We start from the raw sequence: 26,102 nt of genomic DNA, 5'->3' as shown, positions 1-26,102 counted from the left end.
ACCTGTCAATGTAGAATCAACTCAATTATAAGATCACATAGAAAGGCAGAAACACACACAAGCTTCCGTCCTAATGCTTGGATATGTTAAAAATCCCAGGCCATCTGTGGGAGCAAGAAAAGCAAGGACCTCCTCTGTCATAAAGAACAAGCAGTCCCTGCGTTATCCTGCCTTGGTGGTGACTCTTATTCTTTTAAATGCCCTCCATAAGGATGCCTTTACAGAAATTTACCAAGACAAGGAAAAAAAATCTTTTCCCACTGTCTAACTTATTTTTGAAGCATCACTTCTTTTAAAAATCACTCCTTTTATAGAAGAGAAAATGAGTCTCAGATATTTCAGTCCTGTGTACCCTTCTTTGCATTTATGGGACTCATCCAGGGCCAAGGTGTAGGAAGCATTGTACATGCCAGTGACTCTGGGCATGATGCCCTGAGCCCTGCCTTTGTTTTGTTCTCTCCCTTCCTCATACTTGTCTTTTAGTAGTATTGGTCAGGGTTGACCAGATGTCCTTCTTGACTTCTATGAAATCACTTTTCTCCTTTGTTTCCTACCTTTATGTTTAATCCTTAGTTATCTCTTTCTTGGGCAACTCATCACTAGTCTTATGTCCCCATTTTCTTTAACCTAGCTACCCTCTCTTAGTAGAAGATGACACCTGTCCCTTGGCTTGACACTCTGAAGTTTAGACTATAGCAAGAGCTCTACTCCTTATTTCTCTATCCAGTAGACATTTCAGTTGTTCATATCCTATCCAGGGCTCTAAATCTCTGTTACCCAACATGTGACTCTTAACACTAAGTAAAGTTAGATCAAATTAGAAAATCATTTCTTTGGTTAACTAGCCACGTGTTGCTGGTGGCTGGAATATTGGAAAAGAGAGAAAATGAGTATTTCCAAAGTTAGAAAATTCTTTTTCCCAATACCCTAGATAATTTTACTCTTCCAAAGCTATAGATTTATCAAGGTCCTTGGACTAGCTAGGGCTTTCTAATGAAAAAAGAAAAAAAAAAGACAATAGGTAATGACTGGTTGGTTGCTTGGTTGGCATAGGTTCATGAGACTAAAGAGATATGCCCCACAGTCTGCTATCTGTAAGGCAGAGAGAGACAGGGAAGTCACTGATATAATTCAGTCTACATGTAAAAACATGCAAGCCAGAAGAGCCAATGGTGTGTAGATGCGTGTCTAAAGGTGAGGAAAACCAGCATTTCAGCTCTAGACATCACACAGGAAGCAAAAGAAGTAATTTTTTTTCTTTCATCCATGTCTTATTCTATTCAAACTCTCAGCAGATTTTGTGCTACCCACCCATGTTGGGGAGGGCTGCCTGCTTCACTAACTCCACCAATTTAAATAGCAATTTCTTTCAGAGATGCCCTCAAAAACATACTTAGAAACTGTGGTCAACCAGAAATCTCAGCATCCAATAACTCAGTTAAATTAACAGAGAAAATCAACCTTTGCAACTCCCATTTCAAAGAGTGGTATCACCACCTACCCAGTCCTCAAGTCAAAAACCAGGGATGTTCTGGAATCTTGTAACTTTATTTGTGAACCCACTGTATCTTCAAAACATGTCCCACCTCTATCCAGTGACCTTGGATACCTATGTTCCTCAGGTAGATAGCAACCCCTCCTTAGCCCCCCCCCCCATCTGTCTGTCTCTGCTCTAGATCATACAACCCATCTCCAGCAGCAACCAGAGTGAATGGGGCAGGGGGATGTGTGAGATCAAAGTACACTCTATGAAATCCCCAAAGAAATAATAAAAACATGTTTACTCTTTTGAGAATACTCTGTTTTGATCTGTACCCTCTTTTTAATTGAATTATTAGTTTCCTTTAATGCCCAGTTGTTTGAGTTCTTGATATTTTTTAGATATTAGCCCTCTAGTGGATGTATAGTTGGTTAAAAAAAAATCTTTTCCCAGTTTGTAACCTGATACTTTGTCCAAATGACAGTGTCCTTTCGCTTACAGAAGCTTTTCAGTTTCATGGAGTCCCACTCATTAATTATTGTTCTTTCCTGTGTGTACCACATCTCCTGTTCTTCTCTTCTCCTCTTGGGTACTGGAGATGAAACCTACAACCTTACATAGGCTAAGTACCCCTTCCACGGCTGGTCCCATTGTCCTTCCTCTTTTTATAAGGTTACTAGTAACTAGGATGAGCTGGTTTTCCTTAGTTAACGTTTTCAAAGGCCCTCCTCCAACTAGAGCTACTGAAGTATACTGGAGAGTTAAGATTCCAATACATTTTAGGGTAGAGAGTCGGTTCAGCCCCATGGCATGAAATATAAAGACAAACTAGCCAGAATCAAAATGTAATGGTACACAATGGGTTAAACTTTTCTGGTTCACTAGACAGAAAGGCATTTGTTTGTGTTTTGGAAATCTCTGAACAGATTGAAGCTTGGCAGAGATTGTGAAATAGAATTCTAAGAATAAATTGTTTTTGAAATTATTAAAGTAGGGTTTGACAAAGGAGACAGTACTGATGGCAAAGGTGAGGAGCAATAAAGTCTCAATCTCATTGTTAAGGTGGAGGGGGTCTCCCAGTAGCAGGGTGTGTGGGAACCAGAGGTCTATGCAGGAATGGAAACAATGAGCTAGGATGGGAAAGGGAGAGGCTACCCTGACTGACAGAGGGATGTTGTAGGCAAGGCTGAATTGAGACTTGATTGATACAAAGTTGGAGAAGGGAAACATGGCCTTGTCAGCCAGCATTAAAAATTGCCCTCGTCTGCCCTCTGGGTCTCAGGGATTCTCTATTGAAAAATGCTTTGTTGGTAGAGTCTTTTAATCATGACTTGTATGGTTCGAGAAGACCTCTCCTCCAGGCACTAAATATAAAGAGAACACTGTATTCTTAGGAAATGCATGTTTCTAGCCCTGGCTGAGATGGAAGGGGTACTTGAAGACCACATTGCTCTTGTACTATGCCAGTATGTCTTTCTCTTGTGCCTCATTATAGGACAGTCTTATGGAATGCCTTATGAGAACCTGTCGTACCTACAACATGACACTCTAAAGAGTCTTCTTGTTAGTCAGTCACGTGTAAGCAACGGTCTGCGGTAGACTAGTGGAGCCCATTCCCAGCCATCACTGTGAGCACTTCCTGTGGTGAATGTGTGGGTGGGGCTGTTAGAAGGTGTGATAGTTGCCTTTCTCAATACTGTTACTAAATACCTGACAACAAACAACGTTAGCAAAGAGATGATTTTGGCTTATAGTTTAGGGCAGCAGTTCTCAGCCTTCCTAATGCTGAGACCCCCTTAGTAAAGTTCCTCATGCTGTGGTGGCCCCCAACTATAAAATTATTTCATTTCTACTACAATGTAAATATCTAGTGCATAGGTTGAGAACTGCTGGCTTAAGGGGATATAGCCCATCATAGTAGACAGGGCATGGCAGCAGAAACATGAAGTAGCTGACCACGTTGGGTCCACAGTCAAGGAAGGAAGACACCACAAGAAATATAATACCAAAGTCCCCATTCCTCACCTGTCAATGAATCACTTCCTCTAGTGAGGCTCCAAAGCAGCACCACCAGCTAGGGACAGTGTTCAAACGTATAAGTTGATGACTAGCATTTCACATTTACACTCACACCGTAACAGTTTTCCATACAATTTTACATAATAAACAAGCATCACATTTTAAGGTAACAGAACACTGTCTTTTAAAATCAGGTGGTGGGGCTGAGGAAGCAGCTCAGCGGGCAGTGTACTTCCTATGCAAGCTTCAGGATCCGTGTTGGACTCCTAGCACCCAGCACTGGGTGAGTGAGACGGGCGGGTCTCAGCGTCTCACTGGCCAGCCAGTCTGAGCAAATCATCGAGCATAAGGTTCCATGAGAGAGCCTGTCTCAAAAAGAAAGGTGGGAAGTGATTGAGGGAGATACGCAACATTGACCTCTGGCCTCCACACATACACACATTGGCCTCCACATACCGATATAAGTGCACATGTGTGTGTGCACAACAGGAGGAATAGGAGGGGAAGGAGAGAATATCAGGTGGATAAGTCAAATACATGCAAACTATAGGGTTTGCACAGTACTATAACTCATGGTATCCTGACCGAGTTACATGGTACAGTAGTCTGCAATAGGGCAATCTAAGTTTAAAGCTTTCTCAGTACAGTAAATTTTGAATGATATTATGTCTCTTGACAATTATTTTTTCCACTCACAGGGATTTACATGGCTTAAAAGTTTTACAAATAAGCCAAAATTGTACTGAGATTATGAAATCAAAGTATTTCACATTTGCATATTTAAAATTGACACATGCTATGATAGCATATACTATAATAGGCAAAGAGGATGAGAGGCTGAGCGACAGAGTTGAATAATGTTCTAGAGGACATCAGAGCTGGAATTCAGGAGAGGGATAAATCTGGACCATCTTTTCTGTCTTGTTTCTTGGTGTCTGATAGCCAAGTTGTCTTCCTATGTCTGTATTTCCTAGGTTGAACCTCCCCTTCCATGCCTACTTCTATAAGTTGGCCTTCTGAAGCTCACTGAAAATTAATACTCATTATATTTAGATTCTGACCATGTGGTATGTTTAGAAAATGATTGGGGGGAGGCTGGGGATAAAGCTCAATAGAAAAGTACTTGTTTTGTAAGCATGAAGACCTGGGTTTGATCCCCAACACTCACATAGGAAAAGCTTTCAAGTGAGACGGCGTCTTAGTTTGGGTGTTATTGCTGTGAAGAGACACCATGACCAAGGCAACTCTTATAAAGGACAGCATTTAGTTGGGGCTGGCTTGCAGGTTCAGACGTTCAGTCCATTATCGTCTCAGTGGGAAGCATGGCAGCATCCAGGCAGACATGGTGCTGGAGGAAAGTTCTACATCTTGATCCAAAGGCAGTAGGAGGAGACTGTCTTCTGCAGGCAGCCAGGAGGAGGGTCCCTTCTGTACTGGGCAGAGCTTGAGCACTAGGAGCCCTCAAAGCCCACCTACACAGTGACACACTTCCTACAACAAGGCCACGCCTATTCCAACAAGGCCACACTTCCAGATAGTGCCGCTTTCCATGGGCCAAGCATATACAAACCACCACAGAAAGTATGTCCCTATAATTGTAATGTTGAAAAGGTGAATACAAAATTCTCCCTGAGGTTTACTGATAAGACTAGACAACTGGCATTGACCTCTGACCTCCACATGTCTGTGCACACATGTGTACACACATGCTGGCATATACGCACATATGCATATACAAACACAGAGGCACTTAGGGCTCTATTCTCATCTATGAATAAGCCTGTTTGTATAATGAATGAATGGATGACTAGTGGATTCTTTCAAGTGAGTTCACTATAAAAACTGTTTTGACTGGGTCTCTTGTGTATTAATTTTAGACTCCATGCAGTAGCCTACATAACTTCAGACTACCAGCAGGAAGCTGGTCACCAGAAACAGACTCTTGGCTTTGGACCAGAAGCATAGCTAAGATAAAATCCATCTTTATAACTCACCTAATCTATACTATGCTAATAGCAATAGAAAACAAAGACAGCTGCCATTAATTCATTGCACTGCACAACCCAATATTAGGGTTCTCCTCCCTTCCCCAAATCGCCTGGTAACTCGCCCCATCCTAGTTTCCTCCTGATATTTTAACATGGAGCTTTAAACTCTTACAGCAGAGTCTTGCCATAGATGAATTTTGCTGAGAAGGCAGCCTCTCTAAACAGCCCACACAGGTCAGCCAGCCGAAGGAAGAGACTTGTGTCTTGCCATGAGTAAACTCTTTTCTCTGTTGATTCTGGAACAGCAAAGCTTTTCATATCTGTTTCACAAGTAGTTTTGAGAATAAGAAGGTGTCGTGCTCAGTGTAGGAAAATACATTTTCTCACAGCCCTGGGGGAGGGGCAAGGGGAGAGGACTAGAAGCATAGGTTAATTCTCCTGGGAGCTCTCTTTTTGGCTTGTGGTGTCCTTTGTGGCAGATGGGACAGAGATCTCCTTATAAGGATCTAATTCCATCATGGAGGCCCCATCTTATGACCTTACCTCAACCTGAGGATGATCCACAGGTCTGCCTCAAATGCTATCACTTTAAGACTTACAGTTTCCAAGCAGGAATTGGGGGATGTGCCTGTTTCTTAACAGTGGGCTTTGAAACTGCATGCCTCGTGAGATTTTTTTTTTAAAGCATAAAGTGATTTGCAAATTTAAGATTTCTTTTTAAATTAATATTGTTACTTTTTTTTTTCCTGTCAAGTTTCTAAACATTTCCCCAGAGCCCTGGTTTCCAAGGAAACCAGATTCTTCCTGAGCGATGTTCAGAAGTAGAACTCTGATGCAATCTGAAGTTTAAGAAGTAGGATCTTAAATGTGCAGATAGGAAGGCCCGTGGCAGCATGTACCATCCTTTGTCACTTTGGCTTTCACGGCACACGGCTGCCCCATGGCAATTCACACATTTTCATCTTACAGAATCCATCAAGACCTTAAATATCCCACGGTAGAAAAAAAAGACCTTCTTCCAAGGGTAGTAAGCACATGAGGTTCAAGGGAGGCAGAAGGGTAGGCAAGTCTTGGTCATGGGATGCTCTGTCAGGACTCTGTCTGGAGGTGAGAGAGTCGGTAGGTGGGAGGGGTCAGGAGGTGGGAGGAGTCAGGAAGTGGGAGGGGTAAGGATTATTGCCTGTCCTCTGGCCTCTGCAGAGGAGAAGAGGTGGTAACAGACTGGCCAGGAATGGGAGAGCATCATTGGAAGGTGGATTGATACTAAGGGATAAGGACAGTCTTAACCCTGTGCAGCTACTCATCTATGGCTAAGTGCATAGATCCACTGATGAGTGATGGGCAGCCAGGAAAGGCAGATTGAGTGCTGAAAATACCCGTAGGACATCCACGCTCATCTTGCCCCACAGCTACCATCTTCCTATGGTAGTACAGCCCCTGGCTCTGCAATGTCAGATATTGAAACACTAGAACCCAACAGAGAATGTAGAGCCTTTGTATCACTTGCCAAGACTGGACATCTTAGGAGCTTGACTCGCTGCAGGATAGATTGTTTGGACAGCGTGGCTGTCTGAGATGCTGTCATCTTTGTTGTCTCCACTTCTTTTCACACTTTGGGTTGCTTTTTATTTCTCCTGGGTGTCTCTCCTTTCTAGAATGTCAGTTTTCTCTGCAAAGGAAACATTATCCAATTGCATTATTGCTTGGAACAACAACAGGTAATGGAATAAAACCGAAAAAATGTGGGTCTTTTATAGCTGCAGTTGTTTTTATTTTCATTATTAGCTTTTTACAGAGACAGCTTCCGTCAATCCATTATTGCACATTAATTGCCATGACTTGCAGAAAGTGACTCATACCTTCGTGTCTGTGTGTGCACTGCTGATATCTATCTTATTGTATTAAAACTATAAAGAAGAAAAGAGTGGTTTTAAAAGCTGGTTTATGGTTTTAATATTTCTAATAAATATATGTTTTCTGTGGTTTTGAGAATTCGGGAAATTTTTAATAGTACACCCCTTGAGTTTATTTCCACAAGGCTTTAATTATTTGGCTAGAGTAATGTTCTTTTAGAGATATGTATATTCTCAAACGTTGAAGGTAATCTGTTGAATTGTTTCTGCTTTGGGCTGTGCGATGCAGTGCTCTCCTTTTCATTGTTTTACTTTGAGTCACAGTGGTTTCACCATGTAGCCCAGGCTAGCCCCAAACTTACCCCAGACTTCCAGTCTCTGCATCTCAAGTCTTGGGTTTGGGAGTATGCACGACACCTGGCACAGTGTCCTTTCCCCACCTTCTTTCTTTCCTATACATTTCCAGTGGCTTTGAGAATCTGATAACCTTCAAGGATGTGCACCTATTCCTTGTTAAAAAAGCTGACTAGATTCATCCACCCATTTAAATAGATAGAAAGGTCTGAACATCTAAAGGGCACTCCTGTACTTAGTGTTTTAGTACTAAATTACTAAATTTACTAGTCCAAAATTAATCAAGAACCCACCCCACCCCTGCTAAGAGGCCAGTATTTGGCTCCCAAAGCTGTCTTGTCATGAAAGACACACACCCCTTTCATATACACACAGACAAAGATATCACAGTCCAATGTCATGTGCTGATATTGGATGACTGGATGATGCTTAGCCAGGGAGGCCATTTTGACTTTGTGTTGTCATGACACAATAGAAAATAGAAGCCAACTTCAGGAAAGATTTCTTAAGAATTGCTGTGCCACAAAGCTTGGGTTTTGTTTGTTGTTGTTGTTTGTCTACTTTTCTTTTATTCCAGACATGTTTATTGCTGTGACATGGGGACCTCTTCTAGGGATTGCTTCTAGAGAAGAGGTTGGGCAAGTTCTAAACTCAGAATCGGGTTCATGTTTTTAAATTACTTATAAAAATAAAGTTTGTTCTTTTACCTCTTGAGAACTCTTAGCGATGATTTTACATGCATCATTTGGCAGCCCTCCAGTTTCTAACATCTTATTTATTTGTTTCACAGTGTGTCTGGTGGAGAACTCTTCGATCGGATAGTGGAAAAGGGGTTTTACACAGAGAAAGATGCCAGCACTCTCATCCGCCAGGTCCTGGATGCCGTATACTATCTCCACAGAATGGGCATTGTCCACAGGGACCTCAAGGTGAGGCCATTGCACAACAATACCATCCAGCCATTTCACAACCCACAATGCGCCTGCTGGAGAAGGCTGGCTATGGCAAAAGGATATTGAGAAGAGAGAGGTGGAAAGGGCAGTTGTGTAGTTTTGGGGTATCAGTGCCTTGAGGCCCAGACATAGCTTAAAAGAGAATGAGGATCAATATTGTGGTTGGCCATAGTTTGCAAGCTTCTGTAACCATCAGGCAGCCCATGGGGACACAGAGAGGTGGGTGTGTAGTAATTCAAGACCCTTCAAAGAACATTCTGTAGTGGGAAGAAAACTATGGAGATCCTTCACTCTAAGAGCTGAATGGTTTTGATTTTGTCAATTTGACCTAAGTTAGAGTCATCAGGGAAGAGGGGACCTCAATTAAGAGAAGGCCTCTAAAGGATTGGCCTGTAGGCAAGACTGGGGCCATTTGTGATCAATGATTAATGTATGAGAGTCAAATCCACTGTAGGCACTGCCACCTCTGGGTTGTATGAAAAAAAAAAAAAGCAAGCTGAAGGAACCTTGGAGATCAAGCCATTAAGAGGCACTCCTCCATGGCTTCTGAATCAATCCTGCCTTCACATTTCTGCTTGGAGCTCCTTCCCTGACTTCCCTCAATGACAGATTGTGACCTGGAGGTTGTAAGATAATATAAACCCTTTCCTACCTAGGACGCCCCTGATAGAGCTCTTCAGAGTCATGTCCCACCTCCAGTCCGTTTTAAACACACCAGCCAATGAAAGAGGGGACAGTGTAGAGTAGAGAAAGAAGGTGTGCAGTACAGTAGGTTAAAGGAGCTTACGGTTACATCTGTCTTCTGGTGTCCTGAAGGCTCCTCTCTCCTCCTCTCCTCCCCTCCCTCCCACTTCCCTCTTCCCTCTCCTCTCTTCTCCTCTTCCCTCCTCTCATTTTCCTGACTCACCTCCTCTTCCCCTCCTCTCACTGACTCTCTGCTTTCTTTACTTCCTTCCAGTTGGTTTTGTCCCATTGCTTTTATAAGTTAGAATTTCGCTATAACCTGGCAGTGGTGGCGCACGCCTTTAATCCCAGCACTTGGGAGGCAGAGGCAGGCAGATTTCTGAGTTCGAGGCCAGCCTGGTCTACACAGAGAAACCCTGTTTCGAAAAACAAAAAAAAAAAAAAAAAAAGAATTTCGCTATATAGCCTGAACAGGCTCCAGAACCCCAAGTCTCTGGCCTCAGGATCCTGGGTGAGGAGACTATAAGTAATCATATTTTCTTTGTGGGGTAAGGGTATTGTGATCCTTCATCTATTATCAGTGAAGTGTTTGGACCTTATAGTGGCCACCTTAGTGTCCCATTCCCTCCCCATCCCCCAGGTCTCAGTAGCAGTTATATACAAAGGCTGGAAAGACAGTGAGAATATCACTGTTGAGCCCAGGCTATGATGTGACTCCATGCTACAATCTCACAGGTCCAGCCTCCACAGCCTACTGCATGAATGAGGCAGACATACATGCCCTAACAAATATGCACCCACTCAAAATGTAAATCCAAGGACTGCATCACAACTACGCTGCCCTTAGCTTCGGGAAGATAGAGTCAATTAGGCCTTCTGGAAGTACATCCATTGCAATAAAAAGATGGAGGAAGATGGTCTTGACAACTGGGCTTATCCTTGTGGCAGAACACAGTGGCTGTGTTAGGATTTTTGTATGATCTCTTTCTGAAGCTCCAAGGAGTTTCCTCCATGTGGTCTTACATTTTCATCAGGTCCTAAGAACATGAAAGCCACCCAGTCTAAGCTACAGCAGCAGACAACATGATAGTCTTCTGAGAACAGAAGCATGGTCTGCAAATCTACCCCAACCCGTGAGCAAACATGCCTACTTCTCCTTCCAGACAGATGTTCTGATGTCTCCTGGACCCCTGGGAAACTGCTAGAGACAACTGAGTATCCTGTTTTGTTAAAAGGGAGAAAGGAAGTCTACCAATCCTACGTCAGACTTGGATGGATTTCTCAGCTCTGCCCTATTGGTATTTAGAGATGGAGGACTCTGTGTGGGCATCAGTTCTGGGCTCTGTAGGATGTTTAGCAGCATCCCTGACTTCTACCTGATTTCCAGCACCCTTCCTGGAGTCATAGCAACCAAAAATGTCTCTAGACTTTGTTGAATGTTGTTCACTGAGGAGCAAAACTGCCCCCTGTTGAGAAACCTGAACTCATTGAGTCCATGCAGCAGTAACTGTCCCAGGAATGTGCTGAGATCTTTCTAAGGATGTTGTAGAAATTATTATGAAGTAGCTTGATAGTATTAGCTCTCAGTTGTCATACAGAAATTCCATAATATGTAGAAAATCATTTTTCAGGGGAGACCAGGCCCTGCAGAGCCCCACCTCCCTCCACAACCCCTGGTAGGGAGGATAGTGGTGGGTGTGGTGAGATGCTCTTTATGGCACACAGCCTTCACACTGTTCCTGGCTTTTCATCCAGACCATCCCTTAGGTGACCCCTTGGCCACCCTCAGCTCTGCCTCTTTACTCTCATTGGCCAGGAGCCTTGCTGCTGTTGCCGAATCTTGAGTCAACTCAAAGTATTGATTAAAACAGTGACTATTTAGTTGCTTTAACCCTCTTCTGTGATAATTGTTCAGAAAAGCATCTTGCTGACCTGAATGAACTTCCCATGGAGAAAGGTGTGTGTGGGGGAGTGTATATGTTTATTTGTGTGATGGTGTGTGTGTGTGTGTGTGTATGTGTGTGTGTGTGTGTGTCTGAGTGATAGGGATATATGTGTGTGTGGTAGAATGCATATTTATGTGTGCGATGGGATATGTGGGTGTGGGTGTGAGTGACAGGGGTATGTGTGTGTGAGAGATAGAGAGAGATGAGGGTGTATGTTTGTGTCCATGATGGGGTGTATTGTGATGGGGCGTATGTTTGTGTATGAGAGAGAAAAAGAGAGTGAGATGTTTGTGTGTAGGATGGGGTATATGTGTGTGTGTGTGATGGGGTGGGTATATCCTATTGTGTGTGTATGAATGATAGATGTGTGTGTTTGTGTGTGTGTGGTATATATATGGCTGTATGTTTGTGTGTGTGATGGGGTATATGCTTGTGTGTATGTGTGTGTGAGTGATAGGGTGTATGTTTGTGTGTGTGTGTGTGTGTGTGTGTGTGTGTGTGTGTGTGTGTGTGAGATAGGGGTGTTGGTTTATTTGTATGTGTGTGGTGGGGGTGTACTTGGCAACCCCTTGCCTGAGTTGAGCGCTTTGGTCAGTGGCATGAGTCAAGCACTCATCTCTCCAGCTGCAGACATTCTAGGCAAGGAGGATTCAAAGCCATTGGTGGTGAAATGGAGTCCTCTCTCTGCATCTGGGACTGAGTCTTGCTGTTCACCAATAGATACATCCTAAACCCCAAGGTTTTACAGTAAGAGGAACCATTCCCCTGTTTTCCAAACAGTATTCCTGTTTTCAACAACAGACTGGCTCATTTCATTTTACTTTCAAAAACCCTTTGGCGTCATTTGATTTTCTTCAAATCTCATTCTTCATCCACAAAATTGTCACGGTGACTACCGACTTCGGTAACTCTTTGTGTAACTATTTTGGGTGATTGAAAATATTTCCCCCTTTGGGTTCTGTTAAAGAAAAAAAAAACGTTTTGACATTTGTCGCAGCAAGAAAGAAGCCTTTGTTTGAGCCTGCTGCACAGAGGAGAGAGATGGAGCCTAGCTGTAACTCTGAACACAGGGAAGAACAAGTGGGCACTTGTAGAGTGGAGGAGTAGTGGTAGGATCGGGGAGAACATAGCACCTACAAGGTTACTAAGAAGGACCAGGAGATGACTCAGTGCAAAATGCAGGAAAAACTGAGATGCTTGACAGCACCCACATAAGGAAGCCAGGGATGACAATGCACACCTGGAATGCCAGCACTGGGGAAGCAGAGATGAGGGTCCCCGGACTCAGTATCCAGCCAGCTGAGCCCAATTGGCAGCCTCCGCATTCATTGGAAAGATCCTGTATTTAAAAAAAAAAAAGTGACGCTGACCACTGATCTCTACATGTCCCAACACCTCCACACACAGACACAGATGTAAAGTAAAATGATTTTTCAAAGGAAAGTCATTAAGAGATGTTAGGAGTCTTGCTAAAACAGCCTAACTGGCTGAGGCTGGGGGCAGTACTGGATGTAGCTCAGCAATGGAACCCTTACCCAACACATACAAGGCCTGCATTTGAGCCACAGTGCCAATAAACAAACAACAAACAAACAAACAAATGCAAAATACTGATGGAAAAATAAGTAAGATAACCTAACAATTCTCTTGCGAATGGCAGGTCAAAGATGTATACATGGACAAAGATTGTCTCTGAACCGAATTGATTGGTTGCAACTTTCCTGAGTCCTCTCTGTGACCAGGCCTGGTCTCTGATTCTGTCCTTTCCCTATGAACCCTACTTACTCACTCTAGTTTTAGCAAAAATCATTCTGAATCCATTTAGCATTAAATATCTCCTGATATCTGCCCAAGTTTCTTATCTTGCTCATCACCCTGTCTCCTGTCTTAAACAGAAGTCCTGCCAAGTTGATCTGGCTGGCTCCTTGCTTATTCACAGGACTATTCCATCCACTGCCCTCTGACCTTCCCTTTGCTGTAAATCTCCTGTTAACCTTTATAGCATAGGAGTTAAACAAGAGTCTTCTGCCTATAAAACCCCCATGGTGGTGCTAACGAGTACTCATTGTCTTTAAAAATATCTGAATAGGCTGGAGAGGTAGCTCAGCAGCACTGGCTGCTCTTCCAGAGGTCCTGAGTTCAATTCCCAGCAACCACATGGTGGCTCACAATGATCTATAAGAGTAACTGATGTCCTTTTCTGCTCTGCAGAACACTTATACATTAAATAAAAATTTAAAATATTTAAATATCTGAATAATTGTTAGTTTAACAGCATCTGAAGCACTGGGTAAAGAGCTTGATTATATTTCAGGGGTAAGGATTCCCCTTAGACAAGCTGGGCATGGAGGTACACCCCTGTAATTCCAGGAGCCATAGGTACACCCCTGTAATTGCAGGAGGCTGAAGCAGGAGTGTGAAACCAGTCTGAGCTCTCCCCTGAACAGTGCAGATGGGTGCAGTGGTTCTCAATATTCCTAATGCTGTGACTCCTTAGTCCTTCATGCTGTGGTGACCCACCACCACAAAATTACTTTTGTTGCTACTTCATAACTATAATGTTGCTACTGTTATAAATCATAATGAAAATATCTGATATGATGGATATCTGATAGGCAACCTCCATAAAATGGTCATTTGACCCACAGGTTGAGAACCACTGCTCTACAGTGGGTTCACTTGATCCAGGCTAAGACCATGCTTGGCTGGCCTGGTGAGAGCAAGAGGGATCTGAGAGGCAAGGTCAAGGCTTTGTTCTCAAGAGGGCTCAGAGAAGCCTGGCCAAGGTTTGGTCAAGCACAGAGTCTTGGCCAGTTCTTACAAATTCCTTATAGCAAAGACTACATGCCAGAATCTTTCAGCGCGCACACACACACACACACACACACACACCATACCACACACCACCACACATATATACCCCCACCCCATTTCACATCTACCAAATTATCTATCTCCTCCATTTAAGAACTCCACAGGTAGAGAGGTAACAATGATATCCAACAAGGTCAGAAAAACACTTTCTAAACATATCTAATCACTGTACCTATAAGAATTGCTAAAATTCAGTGTTTAGCAACCCAAGATTTTCCCCAGGAGCCTGACAAAAAAGACTACATCTTTGTTCTTGGGCTGGGAGAGTAACCAGTCTGGCAACGGGGTAGGAAAACAAGCTTCCTTTCCATAGCCTTCCTTCTGCTTTCATTCCCTTAAGGTTCACTGTAGACAAGAGCCACAGTACTTATTCAGTCAATACACCTTTAGAACTGTCCTGGTGGATAGATGTTAGCAGACAGTCCTGACACCAGCCCCCTGAGGGATAGCATCAACTGAAGTCACACAAAACGAATATGGATAAATAAAAATGCAGGTTCCTATTCTGTGTTGAGTTTCTCAGCCCTGTAGAACAGGGAGTAGCCCAAGACAGGTGTATCATGACATCTACAAGCCCTGCCCCACCCAGTCTTTGCCAGGACTAATGACAACCCCCAGTTCTGAATAAACTCTGCAGACAATGTTTTGTTGTCTGCCCCAAGGAAGTCCCTCCCATATGTCACTGATATTATAAAACCACAGTGAAGACAAGCTGGGCACAAAGGTACACCCCTCTAATCCCAGGAGGCCGAAGCAAGAGTGTGGAACGACTGTCTGAGCTCTCCCCTGAACAGTGCAGATGGGAAACAAGAAGAGACTGCAGCCTGTGCTTGGCACAAAAGCAGCCAGAAGAGGGGTCTTTAAGGGCCCAGGACTAGGAGTCCCTGCTTCTTTTGTCCCCAGAATGCTCCTCCTTCCCCTGGAAGGGGTGTGAGCAGGTAGCTGATGATCTCAGCACTGTGCTGTGTGCAACCCATCTCTCAGCACTTCCGGACATGGTAGGATGTTACTGAGAGCTAGGAGAGAGGGCCTTGCATCACAGCAAAGTAACCTGCAAGGGTCTCTGATTTACTGGGAATCCTGTTCCCCTAGCCAAGAACCAATGACAGTCTGAGAGCTAACTCCTTCTTAGGTTCCCTCGAAATTGATCTTTTAAGGAGACAAAACACTAGTAAAGGAAAAGAATAACATTGAAGACTGACTTGTGCTAAATGCTCTACAGCCTCCACCCCAGCCTGTTTCTTAAGTCTTGCCATTTTTAATTGACATCTATTGATAAAGACATTGTCTATGACTAAAGATCAAGGCTGTTGTGAGATTTGATGAAACTCCCATTAGTAAGACAGCTTTAAATGGACCTGTTATTCAGTTGTTTGGGTTCTTTTGTTGTTGCTATTCGGTTTGTTTGTTTGTTGCTTGCTTTCAATCCCAGGCATCAAGTCCAAGGCTTCTTGTGTGTCAAGCAAACCCTCTACCACTGGGCTGCATTCCCATGCCTCTTTTTATTTTTTATTCAGAGAGACATGCGTTCCCAAGTAGCTAGGATGATAGGCCTATAGCCCAGGCTTGCTTTACAGTCTGTAAGTTGTTTCTGTTTTGTTTTCTAGCCGGAAAATCTCTTATACTACAGTCAAGACGAGGAGTCCAAAATAATGATCAGTGACTTTGGCTTGTCGAAAATGGAAGGCAAAGGAGATGTGATGTCCACGGCCTGCGGGACCCCAGGCTATGTTGGTAAGTTTAATGATATGTGAGCGTGTTTGTGTACATCCATGAGGCTGAGTTGTCTCCATGTCAACTTCATCTTCCTTCTGAAGCATTGGAGCTTGGCACAATCACAAATGCCTGCCTTTCTCTTGAAGGGAGGATACAAATATTGAGAGACCCCTCCATAGTACGTTTTCAGTGAAGCAATTACCCTAAAACCTTTTAGCAGTTGGGTGGAAATCCTGTTGATTTGGTTGTGGGCCCAACTAGAGTCTAAGAGCAAAATGGGATGGATCCCCAGGTTCTAATAACAGAATTAGGTTATGTGTCTATTTGGGGATGGTTTACAGTAAAGCACCAAGCATTGATAAGGTGTGGGCAGACTCAATAAAACATGATAAATGTTGAGATTGCTGCAGCCAGAGAGGAAACACTGGTACAAGGAGTACGGAAGAATCCATGAATAAGTCGCCCCCTCAAGTCAGCTGACCTGGGTCTATGTGGACAGAGTCAGGGGTTGTGACAGCTTTTCCTAAAATCACAAGTGCATCTTCTTTCTGTTACCCATATAAAGTGCAGAGATGGCTACTGACAGGTGTGAACTGTTTGGTGCTGAGATTCATCTTCTGGTTTCTGGAGACAGCCCACCAGAACTGTGTTAGCATTCAGTTGCAATAACAAACACCGGAGATAAATCAGCTTATGAATAAGAAAGGTTAATTTTGCTTGGTGGATTTTTTTTCTTTTGGAGGTTTCAGACTGTGATTTATTGGCCCTGTAGCTTTTAGGCTTGCAACAAAATCACAGCACTCGGTAAAACCATTCACCCTGTGGCTGGGACCGGAAGCAGAAAAGAAGAGTAAAGGATGGGGTATTAACACCTTCAGGTCTAGTCGCACTGACCAGGAAAACTCACAACAGGCCCTACCTCAGTGGTCTGCCTTCTCCCAAAAGTACTACATGCCGAGAACCAAGCCTTCAGGGAGCACTTTCCCAGACAACTGTTCACCTCAGTGGATTCAGTCACTTATCAACTATGTACTCAGTGCCTACTGTGTCCCCAGCACAGGAAGGAAGAAAAGGGAGGGGGGAGAGGGAACACTGTGTAAGCCTCCCTAAGGAAGGGTGAATTAGTATTAACAGCCTCCACTATTACCATGAGTCTTTAGGTACAACTAGGGAACCTTCCCAACAGGCCGGGGAGATCCAGTCTGAGACTAAATGGGTCTAGAGACAGCAGAGCACTGTGGGAGTTCCCAGTGTCCTTGGAGGCACTCCATGGTGTCTCAAGTCTTTGCATAATTACACTGTCATACCAAAATTGGTATGCCACCACTGTTTCATTTCCCAAGTTTCTCAGAGGAGGGAAGCTGAGAGAGAGCCGCCAGACAGGAACTACGAGTGAAAGGAAGAAGGGAAAGAGCTGAGAGGTTTAGTAGAATGGGATCCTCACTGAGGGGTGTGGCAGAGAGAACCGCTAGGGGCTGCCCTGGGTAGGACCCATGGCCCTGGGGTGTGAGTCATTAAATGACCAAGTCATTAAAATGACCATAGAGACTCAAGAGAGCGACAGATGGGCCCGCCAGCTGTCTTATGATAATGTGGTGAGGCATAGATGGGTGGGACTGTGGAATGTGGAAAAGGTAGAGGGGGAGTTGAGTGAGTGACAAGTGCATGTGCAGCTGGTGCAAAGATGTGTGGGTGTATGGTGTATGGATGCAGTTTCTCCCATGTGCTGTCTGTGCTACCTGGCAGGCAGCAGGGGGCTGAAAGAGAAGGTGCGTCCTTGGCATCTTTGAAAAACAAGGGACTCCGCAAACAAAGAGTCTGTTCCACCCACCATGAGTCATGGGTATCAAAAGTGAGGGGTGCTAGCTTGTGTTGTGAGATTCAGTGTCTTGGTGAAGACGCCCCAGGTGGTGAGCCAGGCTCCAGGCTCCAGGCTCCAGGCTCCAGGCTCCAGGCTCCAGGCTCCAGGCTCCAGGCTCCAGGCTCCAGGCTCCAGGCTCCAGGCTCCAGGGCACCATCACTCTGGCCCGTTTTTTTGCTTTCGGGCTTCAAGCTGAGGTTTACCTGCTCTAGCAGAATGTTCTTACCTGTGCACCCCGCTGATCTCATTTTAATTCTGAGTCAGGAAAACTCTAAAGCTTTCTAGATTGACTCTTGGCTCCCCTATGTGGACAGCGGTGTCCCCGTTGCTAGGTGGCCGCCACCTGCAGGCTTTGTTTTGGTTTCTAGCTTTGGTCAGAAAGGATGGACTTAGGGACAGTGTTAAGGAGTCCCTCCTTAAAGGGCAGGTAATCAAGTCCTTGTGTGATTTGGTTGCCAAACCCTGAGTTCTCTTAGAGCAATAGTGACACAGATACTGGTTTTGCTCATATCTTCCGAGCACCCAGAGCGAGAGAGGGCACCTGTCTCTGGGGTCTTTGAGCAGTCATCAGCCAATGTGGGTCTTTTTCTACCCCCAAGTCTTTGTACCAATTTCCTATGCATCCATCAAAGCCCAGATGAGCCCTCACCTCTTCTGGTTGCCATCCTGCCTCTTCTCCTTCAACGTTGGAATCCTTCTATCCCTGTTTTCAGTTCCTGATCAGATTGAACCGGGGTCCATGCCTGCTTCATCTCTTCACCACACTGTGGCTTTGGCTCCAACAAGGGCTGTATCTTACTCATCTTTATACAGATACATGCTGAATTGCACACAAAGCACAAGGCTCGTGACACTTTTAAGATGTCTTCTCTTTTCACTCATTCCTTCAACACACATTTATTGAATTCTCTCCTAAGAGTTGTTTGGTGTTCAGGTAGAGATTCCAACTCAAGCATTCAGTGTTATGAGAAACCAAAGCCAACAGGTAATTTTCACAATGGTGATGACGTTACGGCGGTACACGCCTGTCATTGCAGCACTTGAGAAGTGGAGGCAGGAGCATTTCAAATTTGAGGCTGGCCTGAGCTAAATGACAAGACCTTGTCTCTACAAATTTAAAAATGTTCACTGCTATATTGTTCATATATTCAAGAATTCATTATTTGGTGCCTGCCTTCTGTTTGAGGGATCCTAACAGAATGAAAAAATATATATAATAGGAGAAAGAAAAGGAAAGGCAAGCAGAAATCCTTACTCTCATGCCCTTACATTTGAGTGGGAAGGAGACAGATTTCTGGAAAATAAATCCACCCGTGTGTTATCTCAGGAGCACAGGTAAGGGGTATGTATGTGGATGGAGGGTGCACACAGACGGATGTCAGAAGATGGTCTCGGGAGTGAGTCCTCCATACCATCTGCCTTTGAGACAGTGTCTCTCATTGAGAACTAGGGCATGTCGATTGGGCTGAATTGAGTGGCCAGCATGCCCAGGGATCCTCCTACTGCTTCCCCAGGGATGGTATTACAAGCTTTCACTATCAGAGCTGGCTTCTTATGGGCACAATAGGGGCAGAATCCTGATCCCCATCTTTGCACTGCCAGCATTTTATTTCTGAGCCATCTTCTTTGTCCCTACATATACTTTTATAAAAGGGAGGTATGGCCCATGCAGACTGTGACAATAAATATCACTTCATCCTTGGTATTGCATTCCTACTGCAAGCTGTGTATCGAGGTGTACAGTACAGATGGGCATATGGTAAGGTATTCAAATACAACAAAACCAATGTATTTCACAGGCAAACTGTAAAGTCCTGGTGAGGAGAGGGGTCATCAGTAGCTAGCACAACCAAGACATCTGAAGACCTGAAGGAAGGTGGAGCTCAGGCAAAGACAAGGAGAGTTACCAGTGCTGCATAAGCCTAGACTCCTTGAGGCTGCTGCCTGTGGCATCTATGAGAAGGACCCAGACTCCTTGAGCTTGTAGAACAAGCTGCTACAAGTGAGTTCTTTTTGGTAATAATAATGAGAGAAATAATCGATTCATCTGGTGGCAATGCTGCTCAGAGGTACAAGGTGTCTGTCAGCATAAACCTAAATGTGGAATCCATTTAATTAAGTCTAGGGTTCTGTTCTCCTTGATGCCACCAAGAGGCAAAGTCACAACTAAGAAGTTTAGTCAGAGTGTCTGATCTATGGAATTAATTAAAATGTCCAAATGGGTCCCCTAAGGTCACAGAGTATGTGACAGGAAGCATTTATCTCAATCATGTAACTGATAATGAACAGAGGTGACAACAGAGGTATTTAGTACAGGAGAGCCTGGGACTGTGTGTGTGTGTGTATGTGTGTGTTTATGCTATATGTGTGGTGTGTGTGTATATGTGTGTGTGTTTATGCTATATGTGTGGTGTGTGTGTATATGTGTTATATGTGTGCTGTGCTGTGGGGGGGGAGGGTAGTGTATATCTATGTGTGTTGTGTATGTGTGCTGTTTGTGTGTGGTATGGTATGTGTGTATGTACTATGTGTGTGCTGTGCTGTGTGGGTGGGTGCATATATGTGTATGCTGTGTGTGGAAGGGTGGTATATATGTGTGTGTGCTGTGTGAGTGTGGTATGTGTGGTGTTGGTGTGTGGTGTGCATATATATATATATATATATATATATATACACATATATATGCAGGTATGTGTGTTGTGGGTATGTATGTGGTATGTGTATGACTTTGGTGTGTGTATGTGTAGTGCATGTGCAGTGTAGAGTGTATGTGTGTGTGTGTGTTATGTGTGTGGTGCATGGTAGGTGTGTATGTGTGAGTGTATGTGCATTTGAGTGTGTGTGGTGTGTGTGTATGTGTGTATGGGGTATATGGATATGTGGTAAGTGTATCGATGTGTGTATTGTAGGGTGTGTAGATGTGTGAATATGTGTGTGTGTGTATGTGTGTTTATATGTGTAGGTATGTGGTGTGTATAGTATATGGGGTGTGCATGTGTGTGTATGTGTGTAGTGTGGTATGTGGTATGCATGTGTGTGTGCATATGTGTATGTGGAGTGTGTTCATTTCATTTTTCTGTATACTAACATGGTTACTCATATTCAAGGACCAAAATCACATCTTCTGGTTTGAGAAATAACAAATAATAATAAACTTTGAGGGAATAAAACAAGTTGACTATGTCTCTCAAGAATAGGGTATCATGTTGCTCTCTTCCTACCAGGGTGCTGCTGTAGAGAGAGGAAGGTGGCTGATGGGCGGGGTCTCTACTTGAGCCGCCATGGTTCTAAAGTGAGAGCTTTCATTACTAGCACATGTTGAGCAATGACTCTGCAGTATTTTATTCCCAGAACACCATTGCTATTCCCAGATTGCTCTTCACTTGGAACTGGGAGCATCATTTTATTTATGATCAGAACTACATGAACAAAATTTTAACCCATGGCTTATTGACGAGTCTCTGGTGGTTCCCACACAGGGACCATTCCAGCGTCCTTCCAGAACTTATCTTAGCATTCCTAGCCCAGCCACGGCAGGCACCACTCCTCTGTTTCTACATTAACTTGCCTAAAGCAGTTCAAGCTTGGATCTCACACAGACACTCATGTGTATATACACATCTAAATGAATAAGAACACATGCCATCAGTGAAGCTGGAGGACAGTTGGTCAGTGTTCTTGGATGTTTCCTTTTCCACCCACTTAGAGGAATGTGCTGAATTCAGAGATTACTAAATTTTTAAAACTTGGGTTGAGATTTAAGATTGGAGGAGGGCTTGGAAACTCTAGGATATTAGTATTGGAACCCAGCATCCGTGAGACAACCTAGCCTGTAGCTGGTACCAACCATAGCAGGTCTGAATGCAAGTGTTTGTTTTTTGGTTTTGGGGTGTGTGTGTGTGTGTGTGTGTATGTGGCATGTGTTCTTATTCATTTAGGTGTGTGTCTGTGTGAGATCCAAGGCTACTGTCAGGTGTCTTTGTCACTCACCTTCTACCTTATCTTGTGAGATCTGGTCCCTCACTACACCTAGAATCCATGGATTCAGCTCGACTGGTTGTCCAGCAAGCTATGGGGATCCATCTCTCTCTTCCTTCTAGTTATCTAACCTCTACTATAGAATAGTGTCTGGTTTTTAATGGGGCCCTAGGGATCTGAACCCAGTTTCTTACACTTGTACAACAAACGCATTTCAAAGTGAGCCATCCCCTCAGCCCCTGAAAGCATGCTCTTACAGACCTCTACCGTTGGCTGGGAATAAGGAGTTGCTCAGCCTTTCATTTAAAGTAGGTTCTCATTTTATCATACGTAACCAAACATACTAGACAATGTATCCTCTTTAATTTTTGTGGGGAGGGGGACAGTATTAAGGATAAAACCCAGGCCCTCTCCACTCTGGGCAAGTGTTCTACCACTGAATTTAGTAGACTTGGCATAGCAATCCCAGCTTAGGTCCAAAAGGTAATCACCAGCCAAGGTGATATATTCGTGGGGACTTTTCACGACTAAAACCAAATTCAAAGGGATAACGGAACATTGTTATTCCAAGATATATGCACTTCTGTAGATATCCGATGGCCATATGCCAAGGCACTCCTGCCGTTATCTCTGTCCTCACCCAGACAGGAGGAAATTGTATTAATTTGATGGCATCTCTCCTTTCTGTTCTCCTCAGAGGACAGAATCTGCATTGATCTTTGCCCGGAGCTCCTCTCCTCCCTGTGGTAGATTCTCCCAGCAGAGCTTTGCTCTCAGTCTCTCTCTCTCTCTCTCTCTCTCTCTCTCTCTCTCTCAGTGTTACGTTTTGGCAGCTGACTGGATGTATCCCCCTCATTGTCCCTGTCCTCTCCCAGGTCAGAGCTAAAATGAGATTTGATGTAGCTGATAACTTGTCATGCAGAGCTGACGGTAGGCAGATGGTCCAAATAAGATTTTTCCATTTCTTTCTTTCACACCATCCTGACAGTGATAACCCCAGCAAACATTCTCTGCTGCGTGCTATAACTAGACTCCATTTGTTAGAAAAGACAGGGCCCCCAAATGGGGAGACTTCTAGGCAACCTGTTTTTGTTCTTCATCCCTCTTCACGGGAGTGAGTGTAGATGTGGACGAAAAGCTCATTACTGAAATGTAGACAGGTTAAATGCGGCCTTGCATGTATGGTTACACTAAATTGTTCTTTGTCAGTAGAATGTGCAAGGGATCAAAGCCAGGGACCTGCACATGCTAGGTCAGCACCCCTACTGCTAGGCTCTATGTCCTATCCTGATCAATTTTACCTCTTACCATGATTTTTTAAAAACATGAGGACCCAAATTCAGTCTCCACATCTCACAAGGAAAAGCCAAGTGTAGCTTCTTGTCAGAAGGACAGATTACCTTGAGAGTAAAGTACTTTGGTCAGCCCTAAACCAGGCAGGGTGGGAGGCCAAATGCATCACCCCAGCATAGCAGTTATCTCTTACCACACTGACCTAAAGTTCCTTACTCAAACATTCCAGCCTCCCAGGCCACTAAATTCCAAGTTGCTTCCACATTCAACACCCGAGCTACTTCCCAATTTTCCCACTCCCTTCCTATTCCTTAGCCTCATTCCTCTACACACTGGCTTCAGAGAGTTGGCATAGTAATCCCAGCTTAGGTCTACAAGGTAATTACCAGCCAAGGTGACACATTCATGGAGACTTTTCACACCTGAAACCAAATTCAAGGGGCTCTCGAAACACCAGAGTGGGCTGATGCTCTTTAGCAGTAGACATTTTTAGTAAATTACAGCTTTAAACCATGGGTAAAAAACAGCAAAGGACTCTATGGCAACAAAAGGAGTTCAGAGTTGCCTCAAGAACTTGCATTCTCTGAGGTAGAAGATGATGGAAGGCAAGCCATGGCAGAGGATGAGCCTGTGTTTCAGATGGTGTCATTTGGTCTTGTTTGAAATTTGGATTTGGATGGTTTGTATGTGTGTGTGTGTGTGTGTGTGTGTGTGTGTGTGTGTGTTTCTTTAGAAAAGAGATCTTGTTATGGAAACAAGACTCCCTTCAAATTTCACCATCTTTCCAGCTCCGTCTCCCAAGTGCCAGCAATACAGGCATGTCCTATAGCTCCAGGCTTAGCCATTTCCAGATTCTAATACATTGGAAGGTCTTCATGGGACAGTCCCTCATCAGGTATTGGTTTATTTGTTTTAAAATATTGCTGATAAGAATTCTCCTGAAACAGACCCAAGAACATCCATCATCCCTTCCTTGTTGTAATGAAATTCTCTCTCAAGGCCAAATACTCTCTAAAATGTATGTCTGAAGTTGTAATCACACAAAAGCTGAGTTTTATTCCCCATGATCTCTAGAACTTTTTTTTCCATCTTGGAACTTTCATCTTTCCTACTGTTTAAAAGAAATCTTCACAGGAGATGCAGCTTAGGGGGGTGCTTGCCCAGGGTTTGATTCCCAACATGGTGTAACCCATACCTCTGGTGGTATACGTCAGTCAGCCTAGCACTTGGGAGGGTGAAGGCAGGAGCATAGAAGTTCAAGGTCATCCTTGAGGTTCATGAGTTTGAGGCCAGCCTGGGCTATACAGGACCCTGTCTCATACAAATCTAAATGATCAAAGACATCTCTCCACCTCGGTCACGTGTGGTGTTGCTCTCACTCTTTGAAATTCTGCTGCAGTAGTTGACTGTTTTCATTCCTCTGCCAGGGATATATTTCTCCTGTGTCTTCCTGAAGGGTCAGGTGACCATTTTGGACCTAAGTGCTTCCTGAAATCCCTTATCAAGAGAGGTCACACTTGCTCTTCTTCAGAACATGCATTCTTTTCCCTAATGTTTCACTCCAGACCAAAGTGACAGGCACCCTGAAAAACAGCACACAGTCACCTGGGCAGGTGATAGTGTCTCCAAGATATAATGGCAGAGAACCTCCCTATAAATCTACTCTTTGCTTCAGTCAAGGTGCTGACAATGTACTGTTGCCTTTCGTTGGTGTGAGGCAGGCTTTCATGTGGCTCAGCCTAGCCTTGAACTTGTTACACGTGGTTGAGGATGACCTTGAACTCATGGTCTTCCTACCTCTACCCCAAGTGCTAGGATGGCAGGCATGGGAACCATGGGTTTTTAGAGTTTATGCAGTAATTTCAGACTTTCAGTCAGGTTACACTTGAGCTCATCTGGAACATTTCTGTTTTCTCACTGTCTTCCTTGAGAAGGCAGCTCCTGTGGCTGGTGTCCAGTTACTTCCTTGGTTTCTGTCTGAGGTCCATGCCCGGGAGGAGAAGAACACTATGTTCCTTGGAGATGTAGCCAGAGTCACTTCCTTGCCCCATAAAGCCAGGCCCCAGTAAAGGGAGGCACTCTGGTTACCACTGGCGAGATAATTGCACAAAGCAGGCAATGCTCCCCTTGGTTCCAGACCATTGACTTTTATTCTAGAGCTGCACCCTCCTGATGAGCCACTGTCCTTCACCCACTGAGGTGATCACCCGTGACATGCTGAGAGGAAGGGTGGCAAATATCTAAAGAGGAGAAAACATCACCTCCAACGTGAACTTGAACTGGGTGACAGTGGTGGCTCCCTTGTTACCTTCCTAGCAGGAGCTGCTTTTGGGTATGTCCTGGAATGCTTGGGAAAGGGAGAAATTGCTGTCCTTTGTAAAAACCAGGCCCTGTGTCCCCACCGGCACAGGACATCTGATCTATGTTTTCTACTTAGATACATCCTTTTCCTGAGTCCCTTTCAAGAAGAAAAATCAGCTATTAAATTATTTTAAAAACAAGACAAAAGGCCCATGAAATTCTCTTTTTTTTCTTCCCCACATCTCTGGAGCCCCACCCTTACCAGGAACACGTTCCCTGAGTCAATATAAAATAGCTTGGTTTATAGATGCCGTAGCCCACAAAGTGGAATTTTCCGTATGTGGGTTGGTTGCATCTTGCAGTAATAAATCCCTTTGTGTTAAATTCTAGACCTACTGTTTTCTCCGAAGTCTGAGGGAAACGTGGACATCCAGAGGGCTCTGTCTGTGGAGAACTCTGACAGCTTGTGGGCTGCCCTGATGCCTTGTTGAGGCTACATGCTTCACATAAAAGTGAGCTCTGTTTGCTGTTCTAAGCCAAGCAAGTTTCCAGAAGGAGGAGTGAGGAAAGCTAAATGAACAGTACCTAAGCCCAATGAGGGAGAAAGTTCTGAGCTATTGTCTCATAAGTTAACACCCTTCTCCTGATAGAGTGAAGCCTAGAGTCCTTAAATGTCCTTGCAGGAGAGTTGCAACTGGGATGTGAAGTGAATTAAAAGATTACAGAAAGAAAGAAAGAAAGAAAGAAAGAAAGAAAGAAAGAAAGAAAGAAAGAGAGAGAGAGAGAGAGAGAGAGAGAGAGA

At 44.1% G+C, this 26,102-nt stretch overlaps 1 protein-coding gene across 3 annotated transcripts in view; it reads left to right on the top strand.

Moving 5' to 3' along the window:
- Positions 1-26,102, top strand: part of Camk1d (calcium/calmodulin dependent protein kinase ID) — a 395,379-nt gene that overhangs the window by 323,185 nt on the left and 46,092 nt on the right. For all 3 annotated transcript variants that reach the window (XM_021150944.2, XM_021150928.1, XM_029473783.1), the window contains exons 4-5: positions 8,485-8,623; positions 15,759-15,885. In XM_021150944.2, coding sequence (XP_021006603.1) covers positions 8,485-8,623; positions 15,759-15,885 — 266 coding nt within the window. The remainder of the gene's footprint in view (positions 1-8,484; positions 8,624-15,758; positions 15,886-26,102) is intronic.

The sequence above is a fragment of the Mus caroli genome, chromosome 2 (assembly GCF_900094665.2).
Source record: "Mus caroli chromosome 2, CAROLI_EIJ_v1.1, whole genome shotgun sequence".
Taxonomy (NCBI): Eukaryota; Metazoa; Chordata; class Mammalia; order Rodentia; family Muridae; genus Mus; species Mus caroli.
This window is presented reverse-complemented; position numbering and strand designations above follow the sequence as displayed.